This window comes from Ceratosolen solmsi, unplaced genomic scaffold (assembly GCF_000503995.2).
Source record: "Ceratosolen solmsi marchali unplaced genomic scaffold, CerSol_1.0 scaffold14, whole genome shotgun sequence".
NCBI lineage: Eukaryota > Metazoa > Arthropoda > Insecta > Hymenoptera > Agaonidae > Ceratosolen > Ceratosolen solmsi.
In genome coordinates, this window is record NW_011948420.1 from 52,916 (window position 1) to 77,713 (window position 24,798).

The 24,798-nt window shown below is 23.7% G+C and overlaps 3 protein-coding genes across 6 annotated transcripts; 1 reads left to right on the forward strand and 2 right to left on the reverse strand.

The window, feature by feature from the left end:
- Positions 1-4,106: 4,106 nt before the first annotated feature.
- LOC105361114 (cilia- and flagella-associated protein 36) lies at positions 4,107-6,559 on the reverse strand. Its single transcript, XM_011498220.1, has 5 exons — positions 6,423-6,559; positions 6,119-6,294; positions 5,775-5,974; positions 4,904-5,210; positions 4,107-4,507 (listed from the first exon to the last, which is right to left on the reverse strand). Exons 1-5 carry the CDS (start codon positions 6,529-6,531, stop codon positions 4,241-4,243), a joined length of 1,059 nt encoding a protein of 352 aa, XP_011496522.1. The 5' UTR covers positions 6,532-6,559; the 3' UTR covers positions 4,107-4,240.
- Positions 6,560-6,993: 434 nt separating this feature from the next.
- Positions 6,994-11,149, forward strand: Ttc7 (tetratricopeptide repeat domain 7). Its single transcript, XM_011497882.1, has 13 exons — positions 6,994-7,423; positions 7,593-7,741; positions 7,812-8,133; positions 8,377-8,506; positions 8,562-8,686; positions 8,771-9,048; positions 9,132-9,320; positions 9,402-9,580; positions 9,675-10,114; positions 10,232-10,470; positions 10,540-10,644; positions 10,803-10,894; positions 10,966-11,149. Exons 1-13 carry the CDS (start codon positions 7,300-7,302, stop codon positions 11,096-11,098), a joined length of 2,505 nt encoding a protein of 834 aa, XP_011496184.1. The 5' UTR covers positions 6,994-7,299; the 3' UTR covers positions 11,099-11,149.
- A 2,768-nt stretch (positions 11,150-13,917) lies between these two features.
- LOC105360879 (heat shock factor protein 1) lies at positions 13,918-24,661 on the reverse strand. 4 transcript variants are annotated; one of them, XM_011497883.1, is made up of 13 exons: positions 24,347-24,661; positions 22,916-23,024; positions 22,717-22,841; positions 22,278-22,613; positions 22,117-22,199; positions 21,800-21,967; positions 21,324-21,386; positions 19,469-20,053; positions 17,671-17,797; positions 17,028-17,133; positions 15,613-15,862; positions 14,325-14,380; positions 13,918-14,115 (listed from the first exon to the last, which is right to left on the reverse strand). In XM_011497883.1, the coding sequence occupies exons 1-11, from the start codon at positions 24,449-24,451 to the stop codon at positions 15,630-15,632; spliced, it is 2,040 nt and encodes a 679-aa protein (XP_011496185.1). In that variant the 5' UTR covers positions 24,452-24,661; the 3' UTR covers positions 13,918-14,115; positions 14,325-14,380; positions 15,613-15,629. The 4 variants fall into 4 exon arrangements, with proteins under 4 accessions (XP_011496185.1, XP_011496188.1, XP_011496187.1 ...); XM_011497884.1 differs by having other exon boundaries at positions 13,919-14,115; positions 17,692-17,797; XM_011497886.1 differs by lacking the exon at positions 21,324-21,386 and having other exon boundaries at positions 17,692-17,797.
- Positions 24,662-24,798: the final 137 nt, after the last annotated feature.

The following is a 24,798-nucleotide window of genomic DNA, read 5'->3' on the forward strand; positions in this document are numbered from 1 at the left end:
TTCAAATACGACATTTAAATTATCGATTTACGTAAATTTCAGTGACATTTTTTTATAAATATGCTTTATTTTAATATTTATAATTTATTATTAATTTGATTATATAAGAAACAAGTTAAGGCTTTGTATTTCATTAAATTTGCCGTACCAATCAATATGAAGTACGTGATAAATTGAGTTTTGACTATTTTTTCATGGTAGTTGTGAATGGTTGGGAATTGAAATCTAAATTAGATTAAGTAATGCACTACATTATTGGAGGGTAGTACAAATAGACGATGTCTATATTTCACCGATGATAAAGAATTTCGCTGTTTCAGAACCATTCAATTGGGTTCATTCATACAATCATTCAAATGGGTAATTGGAAGGACATGATTAGCACCAGTAGACTGTATTTTTTACTGTATGGTATCCCGCGTAGTATTCCATTGTAAAATATTAGTTGGCATGGGTATAAAATGTAAAAAAGTAAATTTTGTTCATTGTTTTACCCAACCAACTAGATATATGAGTTGTTAATTGAATTCTAAGTTTAATATTTTATATCAACAATATAATGGATCGTCCATTGGATTAAATTGACAGTCTTATAAGAAATTTCTCGGGGCACTGTGTTTCATGAGTTAGACTTTTTGTTATATTTAGCTCTACACTTTATCGAATGGATATTTTGCTTTATACTTATTAGATAGAACATTTTCATTATTTATGTCGAATTTCAACAGACTATGATATATTTGCTCTTGTATTAATTTAATTATTAATAATATTAAAGAAACAACAATATTGAAGTACAAAAATATGAAGAAACAGGTAAATTAAATTCGACTATAAAATAAGTGCTTTTCTGCATACAGAATATATTATTTTTTTATAAAGAAGTAATTTTTTACAATATTTGTCGACAACAAAGCCTTAATTTTATGTAGACAATGAACACGAATAAAAAATTATTAGTTAATTATATTTGCTTTACGAAAATTTTGTAGAATAGGCATTTTCGGTTATTTTATGATTAATTTCAGTAAAAAATTCATAGTGTACGTATCAAACTAAAAATCTAATAGCATTAAATTATTTAGTTCAAAGTTACTTACTTTCATATTCCTTTAATATTCCATGACTTTGTAGTAAATTTTATTCTGTAGAAATACCTTGCTTAACATTTCCAGATTAGTGCTGATCCGAAGATGGAAGGTATCTATTAACTCGTGCGATGTGTGGAAAAAAGGTGATGATAAAATGGTCAATTTATAATATTGTAGGAAGAAATAGACAGTACGTTTTAATGCATATATTTAATTATACACGTATAAATGCTAAAGTATATAAAATTGAAAAATTCTAGATAAATTATTAAATTTGTAAATAATTAAAATATTCTTATAATTATAAATTCATTTCATATATTTAAATATTTAAAGAGCCTTTACAGATTCATATCTTAAGCTATTATAATAATTTCACGAATGATATATTTAAATACGTTTTGAAATTAATATTCTCACTTTTTTTTTAATATTTATGTATGTGTTAATACTGGTATCTCTTTATGCATTAGTATTACGTTCATTAATTATAAATTTTAGGAATGTATTTTTTATTTAACTGATTGTATTTTAAAATAAATTGATTTTAATTTGATACAAACAGTACAAAAATAAAACTGAATTACTTGATATTATTTCAAGACATAATTATTTGATTATTTGACAATTTAATAAAACATTGCCACTAAAGTCAATAATTTTATTATTGACTTTTCAATAATTTTGTTATTTATCGAATTTAAATTATTTGTGTAAATACATATGCATGTATAATAATTCTGTAATATCATGATTGTTAGTATATAAATTATGTTTTAATTTTAATGTTTTAAAGTAGGTATTGATACTAAATATCCTATTTTTCTTTAAATTTACCGAATGTTACGAAGCTTTATATTTTCATACATTCATAATGAAATTCTTATTTACAGCTGTCTAATTTGGTAAATGTACTTATGAATAAGCGAAACCAAACTTTTATTTTAGAAGTGCCGCATCGTTAATAGCGAATGATTTTTGTGGTATGAATGTATATATTTATAAGTCACACTTTTATATAATGAACTGTTAAATGTTTTATTAAAATGGTATTTAATAATAAATTATTCATGTGCATAAAACAAATGTTACAAAAGTTAGTAAACTAACAATCTAAGATTCAATCATTGTTAACTTGGTATAGAGATGAGTCTGTAGTTAATAATTTTCGTATTTGGATATTTTCAATATAAATCATAAAGTTTATATTTTAAATAAAATTAATTTACTTAAATACATATATTTTTTGTTTATTTACATATTATATTTATTAATCGATTATATCGAATAGTTATTAATATAATATAATGAATACTATACAAATGTTAACTATTATTTTAAGATTTATTTTTTCGTTAAAAATTTAACTTATTTTGACATTATTTGTATTATTGAATTCGCAATGAAGTATAATTAATTTAAATATACATAAAATATATTTAAATGACCATTGTAATGTTTATTTATATCGTGTGTGGGTGGGTGTGTGTGTGTGTGTGTGAACAAGAAAATATGCCTAACAAAGTAATTAAATAGAATTTGTGTATGATAATCTGATTTAAATTCTAAATATGTATTTGTATGTTATATTAAACTACATTTTGCTTACCTCTGTGGTAAATAAAAATTCATTTTTAATAGGGCTACATCGTTGTGCTGAATGCGATGAATGCAAAGAAGAAAGAAGAATGATGAGTGTATTACGTAGTTCAAGACGTATAATTTAACTTGAATGTAGTTTATGAATGCTATTTTGGGTATATATACTGAATTCAATGTGTAATATTCTAATACGCGGAGTGTTTCAGACCTTATGTTTTTTTTACACTTATATCAGAATTATTAAATTAGATGCTTCTAGTTATTATATTTTGTATCTATTGTAAATAAAATATAATGTTCCTAGATTTTTAGGACTAAATATCTTTTATCAATATTCATTTGAATGTTTTATTGAATTAACATTCTGAATAACGAGTTGCAAAATTTTCAAAAAATACGCAATAAGAGAAAGGGGGTGTCTATTAAACTATAGAAAATAAAACTCCGAAGCATTTCGCGTGAATGGTAAGACGCCGAAGCTATGAAATTAAATTTTTCTTTTATTATTATATAGACGTAAAAATGAAATCGAGAAATTTTCATATAATTTATAATATAATATATAATAATATGCGTTTTACTTTATATATATAATATTAAGAATGTGATTTTTTTCTTCAATCACCTTTTATAAGAAAAGTAGCAACAAAGATAAAATATATATTGAAATAATTGTTTTGTGGTAGATGCAGTTTGAATGTGTCAAAAAATAAGAAAAAATAAATAATGTAAGTAAATGCCTATTGCAAGTAATTACAATAGTGAATAAATGAAATAGTATAGATACTTATATACTACGTACTTATATCATTTGAAAACGAGGTCCTGCGTATCTGCTAAGCACAAAAAAAGAGATTTGTTTTACAAATTTGTAAAGTATTATTTTACGTTTTAAAAATATAAGTACATGGAGAGTGTCAAGGTGGTGTCATCAAGTGTGGTGTATCAAGTCTATAACAAGATTACAATTAGTAAATATTTAAATTAATGACAGCTTTCAAAGGTGAGATACCATAGTACAGTAACAAAATTAGATTGAAATAATTAAAACGTAATATATTCAAAGTATCTATATTCCTATTCCTCAATAACATTATAATATTAAACTTGCTGAAAATGGGATATAGTGAATTCTTCTATAGCTTATTATTTTTTATTGTAAATTTTGGTTCATTGAATTAAGTCAGTAAAAATTGAAGGGAAATGTTATCAGTGTAAATAGAAAAACTAATGGGAGTTAAAAATATAGATCGTAGTAAAATTGCATGATATTGAGAATTACACATGCATGCATACACGTAACTCTTTCGCGATAACCTAGCAAAATAAAAATAGTATCGGTTATAAAGACAGAGCTGTTATTAATTTTTTTAATTTATATGCTAATAAGAGAATATTATAATTTTTATTGCATTTTATCACTTTATCAATATTATTTTTATTAATGCCAATAATAACCTTATATAATAAGAGGCATATGTCAAAAAAAGAATTTATTCGGAAAGTAAGTAAAAAGGAAAACGTGGTGTTCTGTCTGAATAATAATTTTACTTCTGTACGACTTCTGCCTTCAGTCTTGCAGCCAGTGCCTTGCGTACTTGAAGTATTGAGGCATCCATGGCTTGTTGGTGCACAATTAAATCTTGTTTTTTAATGTTAACAGCCGCTTCGGCCACGACATGGGCTGAATTCGGTCTTACTGGATCCATCCTAAACTTCTGATTACGCGCCTTATTTTTTAGAGCTGCGAGTTTATCGCGCTGTGCGTTCAGGTAAAGCTGCCTATTGTGTATGTCTTCTTTTGTATTATCTTTCTAAAATTACATATTCGTTTGACTTTTATCAATTTCAATAAATTTTACTTTTATTGCTATTTGAATGAGGACAATAGCATCGCTCAAATTTGATATATTTAACGTTTATACGGAATCCATCGATTTTAAATTTTCTGAAGAATGATTTAAAAAATGTTATATTATAAATGTTAGATTCATTTGTTTTCTTATATTTTAAATTAATTTTAGGATGCCAAACATTATGAAAAACTTTATTTAATAGCATATTTATCATATTTATCTTGTAAAATTAATTTTAATAGATGAGTTACTTTCGAAAAGCATATGAAACATAAGTTTTACAAAACAGGTTTTGACGAATTACTAAAACTGCTTTAATGCAACAAAATGAATCATTTAATCAGTAGGGCTTACCTGCTTCACGTGTAACTCTTTGCGAAAATTTGTTGAAATGGTATCGATAATCGATGGAATACCAGCAACTACTGCATGCTGTTGTTCCGTTTTGGATTTGTCATAAATGTTTGATTCGGCATTTAATTTTGCCTTCTGTTTATCTTCGAAATGAGATGTCCTTTTTGTTGACTCGTTCAATTCCTGATGAGCGTTTTTTTTAGTGTGCCCAATTGCGTAATGTTCCTGTTTCAGTAGAGATACACTTTCATTTTCCTTCGCGTTTACATTGACAGCATCTAAGATATTTTCGTCACTGATTTCATAACTGTCGAATAATCATTTAGAAATTTATAATTGTTAAGTAATGTTGAAACCATCAATGCGAAAAGATTATTTTATTTATTATCTTGCCAGAATAGCAATAGTAAGCTACTTCGAAATAAATATATTGCAATTAATCACTGATATAACTCATGTATTTAAATATAGATACCCAACAAACATATATTAGTAATAAGAACATTTTTATCCAATTTATTTTGTTTAATACGTATTGATATAAATACTTACTTTTATAATATAAACAACAATTGATTTATTGGTTAATAAATTTAAACAAGTATAACATAAAAAGAAAAAATGTTTGATATTCTGACAAGAGTTTATAAGAAAAAGTCAAACAATTTCATAAACAGGAATTTAGTATGCATAATCAATTATTATCGATAGTAATTATAATTTGATATATATACTTTTTTAATATTAAAAATTAAGTAATTAAATACTAGACTCAACTATTGTATAATATATAGTACATATTAGACGTTAAAAAATGTCAAATAATTTATATAACGAATACACTTATTAAAGAAAATTCATTTTACTTTACATTTTGGTTTGAAGAAGTTCTTCCATTGGTAGTTGATCATCGTTAAGTTTGTTTGATTCGTGAGACAAAGAAGCTGGTGTAAGACCAGATTTTTTTTCTATCATCTTCAAAGATTGAAGTTGCAGTTCTAAATTTTTTTGAGTCATCATTCGTCTAAATACTTCATATTCGTTTGCTGCCCAAATTTGCTCAAAGAGACCCTAGAAAAAACAATTTTTCATATTTAAAAAAATGTCACAAACCTATTTGAAGTCAATCACTTTTAATTTTTTTTATAATAAAACATTAATATGCAAACATTTTAAATTGAAAAAATTATATTTCAATATTTAATTATTTTTTACCTGCTGAAATTTTATTGATACTCGAGTACTTTTAATTAAGCTGCAAGCTTGTTCAAATTGTTCAAATATAATTCCCATATCTTCCATATAACAATCAAGTAGTAAATTAACAAAGTTTTTATAATCTTGATGTATTTCACGATACTCTTTACTATCCAAAGTTTCAGATTCAAATACTAGAACATAAATATTAGAATTTAATATAAAGATGAAATAATCAGAAAATGTTTTTGAAATATTTATGGATTTGTATTTAAACAAAATTAATAATGTTATCATAAAATATTTTATTAATTTGGTTTACTCAAAGATTTCTCTTCAATAAAATTTTGTATCGACGTTGACCAGAATGAACCTTGCAAAAATCCGACTAACGCATCAAAAACCCAAGTAGTTTCATCTTTTTCAGCCATTGTTTTGAAATTTTATTAAAAGAACTTATTATTCTGTTACAATGCAAAATATAAATAAGCGATTAATAAGTAAAATTTTAATGTTTTAAAATTAAGTAGAAATTGGAAAGCAACTTTGAAAGGTAGCCTTGGTAACAATGTACATAACATTAAATTTTATGTTATGAAAATTGAATTTTTCTTTTACTGATAAGAACAGAATTTGAAAACCATTTAATTATTACTTAGTTAAAATAAAATATAAATATATTTTTTATCTATTTATTAGTATCGAGGCATAATTCTATTTATTGAGTTTGTCTCAAAAAATAAAAAAATATGTTTATACATGGATTTGTAATATAATCAATATTTGTCATTTAGATTGTTAATTATTCATTATTAAAAATATTGCAAAAACATCACAACTAACATTAACTTTAACAACTTCTCTAAGAAAATTTAGTCTCTCGTATGTTCAATGAGGTTATACATTTTTATATTATAAGCCGCGCGCATGAACGAAAAATCTGTATCCTAGGTGTAGAAAATTTTATTCTCGGTTTGTAACACTGTATAAGAAAAAGTTGTTAATAAAGAAATTGACAGTTCAGTTATTAGATTTTTATAAGGTTAAACTTTGATGAATGATTTATTTTTAGGAATATTGTAGGAAGTAAGTAAAATAATCTAACGTCAAATATTTTGAGTATGGTCTCGGCTCCAGTTTTTAAAAATTATTTTTTAAATTAGTTGTTAATGTAAGGAAAAGTACAATAAAGGTTCATTATGACAAGTAAGAAAGGACAAACTTATCGAATCGAGGCCAAAATTGACAAGAACAGAGACGAGGGGCACTGGAAAAGAGTTCTAGATTTGGTGGATCAACTAAAAACACTTTGTCCCAACAATGGTTAGTTTGATTTTAAAATATTTTTTATAAGGAAAAATGTCTGAGAAATAAAGTTAACACAATCAGAGAAAGTATAATTAAATTATATAAGAAGGTGATAAATATCAATACTTCGTTAATTATTTTGAAGATCTTCTAAAATTAATTATATATTTGTATTTTTTTATAGAAAGACTATCAAATTTTCTAACTGGTGAAGCTAGATTGGAGATATTCTTAGAGCAAACTCCTCCTGTAGATGCTAATAATATGAAAGCAAAAACTGGGTTGATAGAAGCAAAGCGGTTTCTTTTACTAGCTGCTGATGAGGACAAACAGGTATTTTGTTAATGTATGAGCCGTATTTTATATAATTGAAAGTTTGTTAATATTATAACTAATATTTTAGTTACAAACTGCTCTGGATGCACATCTTCTGCTTGGTAAATTATGTTATGCCATGGGAATGTACAGTCAATCACTGTTTTATTATCAAGAAGCAGAATTGCATTCTCTTACAGAAACACAATTGGGTAGTCGTAATTTATGTATTGTGGCAGAGTCTTTTGCAATAAAAGGCTTATGTCTTGAGAAACTTCCACCTACCTCAAAATCTAAGTATAAAATCGCTGAAATGCAGAGTCAGATAATCAAATGTTTTGAAGTTGCTGCAAATATAGCATTAGTTTATCTACAGGAGCAAGATAAAATATTCATACAGCATCAAAATGGTAAATTATTAAATAACAATAATATTAATATTAACAATATTAAGTTTTCAATGATTAAACAAAGTAAAATTTATTTTTAAATTGAAATTTTATTTTTTAACACACTGTAGACAAGATCAAATTATGAGTTTTATTTAGTAATTAATAAGCAAAGAATAAAAGTTTTTAATTTTAAATTTCAATGGAATTAAAGAATAATTTTTAAGTTTATTAAGAATAAATTTGTTGATTTTTTTACTCTAGGATCATCATCTCCTCAGTCTACCATACATACTCCAAAACATATGGGACCTATTTTAGAAACTGCCATACAAAGAGCACCTTTAATATATTTACAAGCTGGAAACATTCAAGCTGCTATAGATTATTACAGGTAACCAAAATTAAATAAAAGTATTCCATATTTTAATTAATTAAAATTATTTTAGAGAAATTTTAAGTGCTCTTGAAACCACAGCAACAAAAGGTTTAAGATTATTGTTGACTCGGCAATTAGGAGAAATTTTATTACGAGGCATGAAGGGAATTAATTATAAGGCTCCAGAATTACTGGGTAGCTGTGAAACAAAATTTGAATTATTTTTGTTAATACTTTTTATTTAAATTTGTTGAGATAGTTTTTAATAAATTATTTTAGAGGCAAATATAGGAAATCAAAAGGGCATTACTGCAATGGAATCTCCATGGAAACCCAAAAGATACAATGGAATGAATATATTTGTTCCAAAAAATGAATATGAAGAAATGATTTTATTATTATTAATTAGTGAAGCAATGGCAGCGAGAGATGCTGTCCTTAGTCAATCTCCAGAATTTAAAGAGGAAAGAGTTCGTACATTTGAAAATGCTACAGCTGTATACGATTTACTTACTGTTGTTGTTGTTAGGTGGAGTCAAGTAGAACTTCTACATGAGGTAATTTGTTTTATAAAAATTTGATAATATCAGTTTAATTTTAATTCTACAGCATATATTCTATACTAGTATTAATATTTTAGTCATTTGAGAGGGCAATGAAATTTTCACGTGGTGAAGTACATGTATGGATGCAGTATGCTCTCTGTTTAATTAGTTTAGAAAAATATGTACATGCACATTCTGTTTTACAAGTAGTTATAAAACTTGCACCTCAAAAAGTTATGCCATGTCTTTTAATAACTAGATTATGTTTTGAGCATTTGAACAAGGTAATTGCAACCTTAAATAATTATATAAAAAATGAACATTCATTTTAAAATTTTACATATTTAATTCAATATATTATTTAGGTAGCTGAAGGAATTGAATGGAGTCAAAAAGCATTGCAAAGAGAAATAGCTAATCCACAAGGTTTGCAATCACGATGTCATCTTTATATTGGGATTGGGAATAGTATAGTCTGTGCAAATACAATTGTTAAACAAGATAAAGTACAACATAGCTTAGTAGCTTTTGAGTCTTTTAGCAAGTATGATTATTAATGAATATATAATCTAATTTTTAAAATAATTTTATATTAAAAAAAATTATATAAGTTTACTCATACTTTGAATATTATCTAGGGCTCAACAATCTGATCCCAATGATCACTTGACCGAATATTATTTAGCTCGTGAACATGCTATGAATAGACAAATCTCAGAATCTATGACTCACGTAAAGGTTGCTCTAAATTTAAGAGCAGAACACATTCCATCTTTACATTTATTAGCATTGTTACTTACAACACAAAAGCAATATACAGAAGCATTACACTTACTTGATAGTATACTAGAAGAGTATCCAAACAATTTAAATATTTTATATGTAAAGGCAAATTTACAATTACATAGTGTTGGTGGTGAAGAAGCTTTAGTGACAATTAAACATATGCTTTTTTTATGGAAAAACTTATATGAAGATCAAACAAAGGCTGATATCAATGAACAACAAAGTGAAAAACGTAGTGAAACAAGAAGTGTTTTTCAAATACATGCTTCAGAATTATCAGATAAAGATTCCAGTATGCATAATAAATGTTTCTTATTTTAATGAAGCTTATTCACCTAATATTATATATTTATAAAATTATAATATAACATTAAAATTAAAATCGAAATATATTGTTATAAAATTCTAGGTTCAGTTCATGCTCATTCTCTTGCTGCTTCAAGAATTGAACAAGCTTTATCTGAGGTTGCATCTTCTCGTAATTCCTTTGTTCCTAAACCTGGACCACAACGTGTTTGGTTGTTACAGGTACAAGTATGGTTACTGTTAGCCGAAGTTTTCCTAGTCTTGAACCATCCTAAAGAATCAGCATTGTCTATACAAGAAGCATTAAATATAGTTCCACTTAGTCATCATATTTTGTATACGGTAAGAAATAAAACTTGCTTTAATATGAATAATTATATTAAGTATATTACTAAAACATTTTGATTATAGCAAGGATTATTACACGAATATAAGCTGGAATATGAAGAAGCAAAACAATGTTATCAAAATGCAATTGCAATACACCCTTCACATGTAAAAAGTCTTCAAAATTTAGTAAGACATAATTTTGATAATTAATAAATTGTTGATTACAATTATTAACTTAAAAATAGTCTATAAAAAAATTGTATTTACAATTATTTTTTATTAACTATTTTTGTCTGAGAAAATGTAAATATTTTAATTAATATATTTGATTTTAATTTTAATAGGGTTTAGTGTATCATTATCTTGGTAGTCAAGGATTAGCTGAGAAAACTTTACGAGATGCTGCAAAAATTGATCCAATGTCTTATAAGACTTGGTAACTTAAATTTATTATTTAAAATAAATTTATTTATATAAAATCTAATTTTTTTAATTTTTCAATAAAAGGTATAATTTGGGAATAGTTTTAGAATCATTAGGAGAATATGAAGCAGCTAGCGATTGTATGGAAACAGCTTTAGAAGTTGAAACCTGCTATCCCATTCTTCCAATTTCATCAATACCACTCACATTTGAATAAAATTTATATACATTTATATTTATAATTCAATTAATCAAAAAAAAAATATATATATATAGAGTTAAAATTATTAATAATTAATGAGATTATATAGTTAAATTGTTGAAACATTTCTACATATTAATGTAAAATAATTTAGTATAGATGTTCATATTGTACAAATAACAAATAACCAAGATGTAATTAAAGTTTAATAAAAGTTATTGTTAACTAACAATTTCTTTTCATTAAAACTATCAAAATTTGATAAAGGATTTATTGTTTAGTTATAAAATATAGTACAATTAGATATAAAATTATCTATGAAGCTTATATTATACATATATCTATTTACATACTCGCACTATTTTTTAGAATTTATTAAAATTAGAGCTAAGATAGGTAAACAATTTCTAACATTTTGAATTACATAATGTAATAATTAAAAATAACCATAATTCTAAATGAAAATTGAATATAATTTTAATTCTTTATAATATTTAAACAATGCTTATTATAAAGTATTGAATTCAAATTTTTAATATTTAAACAGTAGGTTTATTTTTATTTCTTTTCGTTGGCCTTATTCTAATTTTATTTCTGTGAATATTAATTTTGTATTGTAAATTGTAAATATTTAGAAAAATCCATAACGTTTTGTCAATAAATTTTTTTATACAAACAGAATTGTACATCCAATTCAATACATAATACAGTTATATACTTAATGAAATTTCCAAGTGTACTCAAAATATCTACATGAATATTGATTATTTATGTAATCAATGAACTCTAAAATATTTAATAAAGTCTATATAAAATTAAAACATGTCAATAATTAATATTTTATAGTGTTATTAAGTAACAAATATCGTTTTATTAATTAATACAAGATCTGAGTTATCACTATATTTCTTACTTTTATTAATAAGATAATTTCATTTCATTATTTTTCTGTCTCATTACACTTTAAAACAAATTATATAATTTAAATGTTTAATAAGTTAATACATGGACAAAGCTTTCGAAAATTATTACAAATGGTTACCTTATGTTTAATATGACGCACATGCTTTTAATGTCTTCAAGTTTATGAAACAGTAATAATTTTCAAATTTTATGTTATCAAAAAAATTAAATTCTTTATATACTTAAAATTTTTATTTTAATATATTGTAACATTAACCTATTATTTATTTTAATAATATTATTATTAATATTTATTTATTAAAATCTTGATTTTGTTGTATTTTATAAATATAATATTACATGTTATCGTATTAGAAAATTTTAATATTTGTAAAATCATTTTTTATTGCATATTAATCAACTTTAACAGTTCACTTAGTTTTATTTATTAAAAATGAGTTATACATTATATTTTAAAATTGTTTCCAATAAAGATTAAAAATACACAAAATATTTTTGGTATATTTGAAAAAAAAATGAGAAATTTTTCGTTCAACTTTTTACTATATTTTTCTCTAGAAATATCGACTATTTTTGTATACGCAATAGTTATGAATAGTATAAAATATTCTCTATGTTTCTTACATTTATTTCATAATTGTGCATATTTCCATTCTCATATTTATCAGTTGCTATTTTTATAAACTCAATTAATATTAATCTTTTTAAAGGTAAATCATCCAATCTATATACAGCACATATACTCATTAATGTATAAAAACAAATTTAGTAGTGTTAAATTTTTTTTAAATTGTAGCATATTCAATAATTTCTAAAAAATTCAATAATGATATCTTGAATCATGTTAAACATACACATTTTCCTTAAGTTCAGATAGAGTATACTGGAAATAAATAATGAATCACTTTTTATTAAAAAAGTTGTTTAATATGGATTATTTTAATAAAAAAAGATACATTTCAAATTATTAATTACTTGTCAAAAATCGATATTTTTCAAAAAATTAAAATTAAAAATATTTTCAGATTAATTATTAAAGATGACTTATAAAATATGGGTACATAATAAACCGAAATTTATATGGAATAAAATTCAGCATATTTTGAACTAAAATAATAATCATTTCAATTGTTTATTCTTTGTAAAATATTAAAAAAAAAATTAAAACAAGACATTATACTACAATTATATTATATACACATTATATTACAATTTTATAATTTGATTTTATTACATAACTAGAAAATAAATTTGTAAAATAATTTCGACTTTATGTAATGTAAAACCATGGACTATAATTTATTACAATTAAAAATATTCAAAATTTATTCCATAAATTCAGTTTTACATGATTTTTTATGCATTTGATTGAATATTTTTATAAAAATATAAATTAATATTTACTTTTCTGAAAACTCCAGTGTACTCGTTCCTTACAAAGAATTAAATTTTTTCATAATTTATAATTTATAGTTAACAAGTCTTGATATATACAATTTAAATAAAATAAAGTTGATATCAACTCCAAGATTTTAATGGATGATAATGATAGTGAATTAACAATGCCTAATACAAAATAAATTTTAATGTTACAAAGTAATATTAAATCGAAACTGCTTCTATCAAATAGGAGAGTTTTTATATAGAAGAATATAATCAAACATTAATATCTTGGTCCATGCATGTATTACTATTTTATATAAATGCACACAACTGAAAAAACAAGAACATAACGTTTGATAATATTAACATTCTTGTTGTACATATGATTTTTCCCAGTCAAAATTAAGAAAAATTCAGGTTGATATTTATATAATTTACAAAACTGAAATTTTTAAAGAAATGTTAAATATATTAAAATTTTTCTAATTATAAAAAAAGTTACTTTAATGATTTTTTATTACGAACGTTGTATTCGTTTTTTTCGTTTTTTATGTCTACACAAAATACCTCTACCTACTTATAGTTAAATATTTTTCTTACGAAAAATGTATACACGTTAAAATACTTATAATTATATTGTTAATCAAATAGTAGGTTTTTATTTATTCCAGTCTAGAAAAATCTATGCTTCCTAAGGTAAAGCAAAATTTCTTCTTTCTTCCAAACTAAAATAAACAGAAAAGAATCATTATTAGTATTCAAGTACAACTGTAATAATTATATTCTTTTATTTAAAAAAAATTTAATTTTTAGATTATTTTTATGTAATAAATCTATGTAAAAAATGAGTTATAATAATAAAAAAAAGCTTATTAAGTTGTTAGTTGCACATTATTTATTAATTTAGAAATAAATATACAGAATTTTATCTTACACAACTCTATTCTTGGTAAAAAAATGCTAAGAAAATTTGGTCGTTACTTCTAAACCCTGGAAGATGAAAAACAACCAATTAGTTGTCCTATGAAAAATAGCATTAAGTATTATCAGGTTAGGATCATACCCAAATATTGTATAAATTACAAAAATGATCAATATTATTGTTTTTATTTTCAATCATTTTAGCATGTAAACAAATCACAATTAAAATTTTTTCGTAGTACAAAATTAAATCATGCCATAAAGTATTAAATGTTTTAATCATATTATCTATTATAAATATTAGAATGAATTAAACATTTATCCTAAGAATTGCTTATTTAGATATTCTAAAAAAAACTTATTTAACATTTTAGCATTAATAATATACTTCCAGTATCTAAATTATTGGTTTGTAAACTTACTACAGTACTTAAAATATTTGTCTTTTTATAATTTTCAGGAAATTATAAATATAAAAAAATAACGAATTTAATGCATTAAGAGAACTTAAAAATTTAACTAAATTGATTGATACATATATAGGAAAAATAGATTATAAAAATAGATATAAATATATGAGTAAATAAGAATCAATTTTTCAAAACAGATCTCGATAATGGGGTAAACAATACTGGGTTCTTAATTTAATATTCAAACGTATATAAGTATATATCATTTCTTAAAATAATTCATAGTCATTAAAGAATAAATATAATTTCTTCTTAATTATCTAAAATAATTTTAACAATGCAAATAATCAATAATTAAATATCTTATGTATTTTTACTTGCACAAACAATACAAATGTCAACTTATCACCTAAATCCACTATATTATTAATGTAATTATATCCATATAGACATTACCATTATTAATATTTTATGTGATACTTATATCACAGAGATGCAGAGAACTAATTTAATTACTAAATAACCTATAGATATAAGTAAACATAGCGAAAATCAGAATATTATGACACCAATTTACAACTTAGTGCTGCAAAAGAATATGTAACTAATATGATTTTTTTTTAATTTGAATTGAAAATTTGAAAATATAAGCTTTTAATTTTAATTCGTAAAAACTCACTGATCCTAAAATTTTTATAGTGAATTCAAGGGTTAAAACTGAACAAAAACAAAAGTTAAATTGTGTTTTGATAGTAGATTAGTTATTACAAATATAAATATAATTATTTAGTTTTTTCAAATAGTTATTATTTGAAATTTTCAGTCTCGTTTCTTTAATCACATAAAAAATTTTAAAAATTAAAATTACAAATACAATAATATGGAACTTACTGAAAAAAATAAAATGTTCACGACTGTGATGAATTAGTATTATTTGCTGCTATTAATGAATCAAAGATGTTTGCTTTGTTTTCGGTAAGTTCAAGGGGATCGTTACTGAGACCAGTGTTGCTCACATCTGTTACTACAGGTACAGGGGATGATGAAGCCCCTAAGAAAATATCGTCATCGAAGTCGAGTAAACTAGGCGTTGCATTATACGCCATTAATTCTCCTTTATTGCTAGATCCACATTGTTCTGCTAAAAATTATAAAATTTGTAAATTTTATTTATGCTTCAGAAGATTTACTGTAAATGATAAATTACTATTTTAGATTAATATACAATATAGCTATATATATATATATATATATATATACACATAAATTCAAATCAATAAATTAATAAACAGCTGTACAAAATGTCAGATTTGAAACCAGTAGAGAAAATATGGACTATAATTCTATATGTAATATGATATAAAAATATTAATTTTACTGAATTTTTATCATACTCCAAATAATTTTTAGCATTATTTAAAAAGTAATTTCATAAAACTTGTAAAATTTAATATTTAACTAAGATGAAATGGTATTCTAATTATCTCAAATTGCATATTTTAAAATTATCTTAAGTTTTAGTACATTTAGTTTTTAATGAACATAATTTTTTAAAAATGAATCGTTTATTATTTATAAAAATAATCAAATAATATATTATAAATAATCCTGATATATGAGTTGTCAAGATATAATTTATAATTAATTTATAGGAATTTATTTCATTATATTCATATAAGCATATGAAGATGTGTACATATTAAGTTTTAATTAACGATGTTTTGTTTTATAAAATAATATTTTATTTAAACATGCCAATATAATATTACAATTCATTTACCGAAAATGTAAAAATTTTAGCTTGTGTTTAAGTGTAGGTACAATAATTGTTTAATTCATTAAATTTAAACTATATTTTAATGTACATTTATTTATAAATTGTAATAAATAAATAAATGAATCAAAAACGTTTCCTTTTTAAATTCTAATTCATTGAATAAGAAAAATTTAATATTTAAAAGCAGATAATAAAAATACTACATAGATTCGATGGAAAAAGAGCACAGAGCTATTACTAAAATTGTTGACACAAATTTAATATATGAGAGAGAGAGAGAGAGAGAGAGAGCTTTCTTATTGACGCAAGATACAATTTGTGATATAAAAAAAAATCAATATAAATGCATGTAACTGAACTCATATTTCACAATATAATAAATTTTATATTGTAACATTTATTATATAACTATCTTTATTATATATATATATATATATAACTATTTTAATTTTTTTTTTTAAATTTATGAATAGAGAAAAATATCAAGCAAATATAACGAAATATTAGTTATTAAATTTTAAAAGATTACCATTCATATGATGGTCATCGTCACTTTCTTTTTCTTGATTAGAATGAGGATCTAAATCTGGATTTACAGGAATTCCAAAAGACATTGGATCTTCAGCTCCGAATAACTAATGATCAAAATTGTAATTAATAACACAATAATTCATATTATATTATTTAATTTTAAAAGTAACTGCTAAGTTATATTTATTTGGTATTATCTTAATATTTTTTAAGTAAATAATTAATACTATTTAGTTACCACAACACCAGAGAAAATATTTTCTAAATTTTACATTTTTCTATTGTATTATATATTTTCAGCAATTTACCTAAGGTAACTCAATATTGTACGTTCAAATTTTAATTACAATGAAAAAATAAAAAAAAATGTTAATTTTAAATATTTCTTTTAAAATGTTAAATTATTCTTTTTAAATTTTGTAGTTTCATACTACAAAAAACTTACATTTATATAAAGAAATTTAAACTTAATACGTTACTGTTAAAATTAATATTCATTTTTACAGTTTGAATATTTTTAATACTTAAGAAGTGTTTCTGTTAAAAAAAAAACTTAATGCTATTACTTGAGTTTTTATATGTTTAATAAAACACTCAAAAAGTCTAAAAACTTTCAACTGTACAAAAAGAAAGAATATTACATTTTTTTCAAAGTTACTCACTCCTAGAAGAGTATTAGCATCAATACTGTAGCCTTCTCCACGTAAGATTTCACGTAAATTGTCTAATTCAGATTGCATGGTATCGAGATGTGTATCAACTTCCTCCCTATATAAAAATCAAATAAAAGTTATTTACGAAAAACTATTGTTATTCTAATAATATCAATTGCATAATTTAAGTGTTATTCGACATTAATCTATTGAAAAATTTCAAAATAAAGTATATTAGTTGGTAAGGTTTAAGAGAAAATCTTTAAAATACTAAAGATATCTGGTCTTTCTAATGAAAGAATTACATATTAATTATTAACTTATACTAATATAAAAGATAAACTACTTAATTATAAAACTTAATAGTAACATTTCTTAAACATTTAAACTATTTGAATATTTGAAATGTAAGAATGCACTTTGTTTTTAATTAAAAACAAACACGATAACCATTAAATCGTTAGATGTGAAATCACTCAAGCAACATTAAAATATATTTTATTAATTAAAAAATATGAAGCACTAAATACAGCTTACATACATTTTAAAATCATTAATTGAAGCTCATAATAACAACTTAATTTATGTTTAATAGTACAACATCTTATTAACAGTCAAAAACAGATGATAATACAATGGCTATGCAAAAAAACTCAAATTATTTTACTGTTTTAGTTTTATAAATATTAAATTTATATTTTTTTTAATTTTAATAAATTGAGAATGATATATTCAAGCAAAACCAATTGATTCATTTGAGATTAATTAAATTAGAAGAAACTTTATTTTATTGGGCTGCTACATCATTAAATAATAAATTATTTCCGAAATTAATTAAGTAACCATAGAATAATAAAATAGATATTAATAAACTAATATTAAAGAATTAACGAAATAACGAAAATTTATATTATATTATATTATATCAATTTTTATCTAGGTATAACATATTAAATAGTTTAAAATAGAGATATGATTTCATCTCTATTAATGAGAGTTGCATAGATATTCAAATTAAACATATTATGGATTAAATCAGGTCAGGTATAATGAAATGATTATTTGGTTACATACATTTTAAAAATTAAAACAGGTGAAATTTTGAAAAATAATAAATAATGATTAAATCTCTTAACATTAGGTAAAAAAATTCATAAATGTAAATTTGACTTTTGATATAACTATATTTAAAAAAATACTGATATTGTTATAACATTTCGTGTGAAACATAACTTTAAATATTATTTCACTCAAAACTTCAGTTAAAACTGAAAACTGAAAACTGAAAACTTTCATATAAAAAATAAATATATTTTAAATTGTATGTTTCTATTATGTATAAAAGTTAATAGTTATTTCACTAATTTGTTAATACTAAATTTAGTTTAATATTTGGTTTAATTTAGGTTCAATATTAAAAATCATATCAATTTTCCTATATCATTAATAAACCAATGATTTTTATATATTTTATACAAGAAAGTTTTTAAATAAAATAAGAAATACGAAGACAAAGCCATTTTAATAGTAAATAAAAGTTGAATTTTTATGCTATATTTTTACATTTTGTATATTTTATAAAGTTAAAATGACAAGTTTTCTTTGTTATTAATATTATGCTTTTTAGTTATAATTATATATTACATGTAGGATATATATGTTGAAAAAATTTATGGAGCTTATATTACTGTTATATTTGTAGAACCCTTGAAAGGTATAACGCAATTGTAAGCAATTCAGATCAGAATATTTTAAATCTTGTAAACTTGTTTTGTTTTAAACTTACATTGATCCTAACCTGTAGTTACTTTCAGATATGCTACCTGGATTGACACGACTGAGAGACATGTGTTTAGCTTCAATCTGTTTCGAAGCTGATGGGGATTTAATTTGACTGATCGATGATTCACTCATAAAATCGATATTCCCGAACGTGCCATTGTCTAGATCGGAGGCTTCAGGACTATTTTCTTCGGCACATGGACTGCCATTGTTAGTACTGTTACCACTTAAACTACTAACGCTCGAAGGTATAGTATTGTCGTTGTTTTCACCTAACTCGGAATTGTAATCTTCATTAGTTATTCCTGGAACTATCAGTATGTTTTCTAATTTTATCAACGAGTCGTCTTTCGATTCTTCATTTTCATTTTCTTCGTAAGAGTTTAAGTCAAGGTCCAGCTCGACCTCCTGATTTTTCTTCATATTTGCAGCCATAGCCGCTAATTTGGAACTTCGGACAGTTGCCATTGGTACAGGCTTCAAGGAGGTTGGTTTACTGATTGTCGCTGTCGTTAATGATGTTGATGTTGTCACCACAGGAACTGCTTTAACTTTATTCAGCTGAACTTCTAACATAAGCGTTTCTTCCCTAAAATATAGATTATATCCCCTAGCTAGTCTTGATTTTATTCCTATCTTACAGTAAAGTTTTCTTATTTTGTATTAATGCAGTTATAAATTATGCATTGAAATTAATCATTTGTATTGCTAGTTAAAGCAACAATAGCAATGATAAAAAGAATCAAGTGAAGTTTTATATTTCAAAATATGTAAATTTTAATTAAAATTCTAAAATAAAATAAAATTATATCTTAATATTAATTATACTTTAATTAAATCAATTATTGTATAATTTAACTATAAAAAATGTTCTTAAAATTACTTGATTAAAAAATTTTTAAATATTTTATTTTTAGTATAATTAACATACTAAGATATTCATCACTTTCATTTAATTTGATAAAATTATTTTTTTTTTAAATATGTTTCATTTTATGAAATATTACTTACAAAAGATTTACAAAATAATAAAATTAAAAATGATGTTAATAAAGTGTTTTAAAATAAATAAAGATGGAGGGTTAATTTATAAAGCTTCATAACATTAATTAAAATATATAGATAAAGAAATAATAATATACTGCATTAATAAAACAAAGAAAATTATTGAAACTTTTTTTATAGTTAATTACTACTGTTGTTAACCATTACTAATGTTAACATGAACAAACTACAAATGTGATCAAAAATTTTTTAAAAAGAAATTCATCATGCAATTAACATACATAGATTATATACATTTTTGAATTATAAGTTGTAAATAATTAAACAATTGTCTAAATATTAACCAAATTTCGTAATATTTAAAATGTTTCATTAAAATAGTTGATTTAAAACTAATAATTCAAAAAATAAAGTGAATATAAAATATAAAAGAAAGTGAAAGTGCGAATTACTAATCAATAAGAACTTATAAGAGATTAACTGGTGACATTGGAGCCTTAAAAGTACATTTATAATGATTACAAGTATAATTAGCAAAAAAAATTAAAAAAAAAACAAATAAACAAGAAGCTACAAACAGCTGAAATAAAAACATACTTTTTATATGAATTTAATTAATTCTAATTCAAACATGTGGACATATTGGTTGAATAACATGGGTAACTTATAATATGAAGTATAATATAAAAAAAATATATATAAAAAAGTAAATTTAAATGTTGTAAGTTTATGATCATGAAATGCATAATAAAAAAGAAAGTTAATTAGAAAGGATATGTTAAAAGAGTTATATTTGTTTTAAACTCAGAATTTAAGGCACCAACACCAAACAGCTAAAACAATAAAATGTTAACCTTGTTTCTTCTCCTTTTTCCGAGGATGGAATCAAAATTTTGATGGGCACTTTATTTTTCCTCCTGTTAAGTTTAAATCGTAGTAAAAATTAATGTTTTAAATTTTTTTTATAAATTATGTTAATTTATAATATAAAGAGGTAATAAAATTGATTGTTTACTATTTGAAGTTATTTAAAAAAGTTAGAATTATAATGATTAATTTAGTTAAACATTAAATTTGCTCCAAGTTCTTTTGTGTAATTCACACTACAAAATGATCATGAACTTATGATTCTATACAATTAACATTTTAAAATACTTTAAAATTCTCTATTACGAAAAATATTTGAATAACTTAAATTACATGTAATGAAATAATGGTATTTTGTTTGTTTATTCATAATTATTATATTTTTTGCATTTAATTAATGATACTTAATGAATTTGTGTAAACAGTGGTTACTAAAAAATAATAACCTTAATCTTATACTTACCCTTTTTTTTTACCCTTAAATCGTTTCTTTGAAACATTAGTATTTTGGCATATTTTAACTTCATGTGGTAATTGTATTGATTCATCTGTATATTCTCCCATATTATCTTCAGCTATGCTGTGATGATCAGGACTTTCAATTGTTGGAGTTTGATCACTATCTAACATTCTGAATAAAAATTATTTCGTAATAAAAAAAAATAATAATTTGAAGATATTTTAGATTATAAATACAAGAATTATCATAATTAAATATTAATTATATTTTTTTAAATAGCTTTAAACATAAACCATTATTATCTTATTATTTTCACATACTCAGGAACTATGTAATCAGAATCCAAATCTGGATCAGAAGAATCTAGTTCATGAATTGCAGGTCCAATTGGAGATTGTTGAAGCTAACAGTAAAAATGAAAAGTTTATATTATAATTAATTTACAATAAATAATTTATATAAATAAAATTCTATTCCATACTTTTGAAATTTTACTCTGTCTTATACGTTGTCGACTTGAATCATCAATCATAAGAGGGTATCTTCTTTTCATTGATAAACCACTACTTCTATTTGGTTGTACTAAAGATACCAGAAAATGAATCAATTTATTTACTATTTGTTGTTGCTTATGATGTTTTTGTCTTAATAAAGCAAGCTCCCTCCAAAGGGCCTCATTTTCCCGTTTCATGGCGCCAAGTCTTGAATCAAAATGTTCTTGACGTCCTCTTATACTTCTTACTTCTGTTAACATCCTGTTCATTAGTTCTGGTTTAATTGGTGCTTGAGATGTATCTTGCGTTTTATTAGATGCAATCTAATAAAAAAAATTGGATAAAATAAGCATTATTAAATAACATTCTAATTTTATAATTTGAATAAATATTTATTCCTAATTAAAATTATTAAATTTGTTGTACCTTTCGTTTTATATGATCTAAAAGGTATGGATGATCTTTACAGAAATACTGATGAGCAAATTCCATTTCGTCTCTATCACATTTTAAACCACCAAGCTCTACTGAAACTTTTTTGTGAAAACCATCTATAAAGTTAATTAAAATATTAAGTTTATAAAAAAATTAATTCATTAATTAATAAATTTTTAAAAATAATTACACATGTTTAATTGACGCACAAAACTTGCCATATTATTGTGCTTGTAGTAATGTGGTAATAATTCTCGTGCAAACCGTGCTTGATTTCTGATAAAAAAACTTCTACCATTCTGTTGACAAAATATATTAAAAATAAAAATTTCAAAATATTTATCTACCTATACATGTAAAGTAAATCAATCATATTTTGAAATATATATTTTCATAAATTACAACTTATTTATTATATTAATTTTAAAATGTGTATATGAATAAATATTTATAACATTACGATTGTTTTATATCATGGATAATAATTAAAAAAATACATTTTTGTATAGTCTTAAAATAATTATAAATTATTCAAATTGATTGATATTATAGATTATTTTCTCACATTATAATTCTTAGTTCAATTTTAATAATTAAACTTTATGAAACTGTATATAAATACTTGAAAAATTGTCCTTAAAATATATTATAATAAACCACTATACAATAACTTTCAAAAGTTATTTATTATGTTTGATATCAGTTTAAATGTTAATTATTATAATAAAAATTTTCATTTCATAAATAGTTTCATTTAATGAATTTCATTTAACAAATTAGAACAAAATTTATGAAGTCACTTTTTTGCTTTTAGAAAAAATTTATTGAGAAGTTAGTAATAATTTATCTGTCTCTCATTAAACTTTCAAACCACAACTAATATATGACTTAAATGAAAAAAGAATAACTCATTTATCCTTAGAGGCGAATAATTTATTGATAAGTAAAATACATATGAAATATATTTTAGAAAATAATTTAGTTTAAAAAACGTTTCCCATACGTTTACTGATACCGGTACGACCATTACGTGTTCGCCTCGTGTACCGACTTGAACATTAAAGCTTAATAAGGTCAAAACAATTACAAGAACAATTGTTAAAAACATTAAGTGAATATTAATGTAATTTAATAAGAGCATTGAACTTTATTTAACCTTACAAGTGATAAAACATGAGGAACGTGATAACAATATCCCGCTAATATGACAAAAATATTTTTCATGGAACAAAACGCACGAACGATGATTTTAATAGTATTTGGTATTATGCATGCAAATAAAACGATTTCTTTGTATTTAAATTAATTTTGAATTGAATAAGTGGTAGTCTTAAAATAAAACTACAGTAAAGGCGACATAAAATGCACTAATGCAACCATACACGCACGGACGCACGCACGCACGCATGCATGCACGCACGTACGCACGCACGCACGCACAATATATATAAGCATAGCGTAGAATGAATAAAGGCAGGCAGTAGCAGCCGGCTGCAGACTACGACATGCCACCTTTGGGCTTTACTCTCTTAACGCCGGCTTGGCTGTGTTTACGACGAGCATGAAGTCCGAGCACCAAGGTTAGACTGCAAGCACGATAAATTCTTTGTCGTCTACTTACTGGCGACCAGCAGATAAGGTCATCGGTTTCTGGATCCTCGACCAACCTCCAAAGTTTGCCGAGAAAGGCGGGCACACTGGTGCCCATCTCCGAAATCGTGTGCATGGCTTCTATTCCAGTTTTTCGGATGCTCAATGCTCCTTACAACCTTTTTGTCCTTTTATTATCCAACGATTGAGAGCCGACACAATGGAAAACGTTTCAGTCTCACATTGCAATAGGTCAAGACTGCACAATTGTATATGTAGCCACTGGAGATCTTAATGCACAACAGCGACACACTCACAATAATGGCTGACCCACTGACCACTGCGTGAGCCGAATGACTTTAGTAAGCTAGTGCCAAGATACACAAGCCGAGGAGTAGCAGTGCTGACGATCTCGTCCAGTTCGTAGCGTGAAACCCTCCTTGTGTTGCAATGTAATTTTCCGATCAGCTGAAAAATATCATT

Bases quoted from the DNA above. Each gene is read 5' to 3' on its own strand.
- LOC105360879 (XM_011497883.1), bottom strand. From the start codon at position 24,451: ATGCACACGATTTCGGAGATGGGCACCAGTGTGCCCGCCTTTCTCGGC. The intron at 22,614-22,716 runs GTACAACAAATT...TTTTTTTATTAG, and splicing joins TAGATCATATAAAACGAAAG to ATTGCATCTAATAAAACGCA. The intron at 21,387-21,799 runs GTAAGTATAAGA...TAAACTTAACAG, and splicing joins TTTAAGGGTAAAAAAAAAGG to GAGGAAAAATAAAGTGCCCA.
- LOC105361114 (XM_011498220.1), bottom strand. From the start codon at position 6,531: ATGGCTGAAAAAGATGAAACTACTTGGGTTTTTGATGCGTTAGTCGGA. The intron at 6,295-6,422 runs GTAAACCAAATT...TTTATGTTCTAG, and splicing joins TATTGAAGAGAAATCTTTGA to TATTTGAATCTGAAACTTTG. The intron at 5,975-6,118 runs GTAAAAAATAAT...TGTTTTTTCTAG, and splicing joins TATCAATAAAATTTCAGCAG to GGTCTCTTTGAGCAAATTTG.
- Ttc7 (XM_011497882.1), top strand. From the start codon at position 7,300: ATGACAAGTAAGAAAGGACAAACTTATCGAATCGAGGCCAAAATTGAC. The intron at 7,424-7,592 runs GTTAGTTTGATT...ATTTTTTTATAG, and splicing joins AACACTTTGTCCCAACAATG to AAAGACTATCAAATTTTCTA. The intron at 8,134-8,376 runs GTAAATTATTAA...TTTTTACTCTAG, and splicing joins ATTCATACAGCATCAAAATG to GATCATCATCTCCTCAGTCT.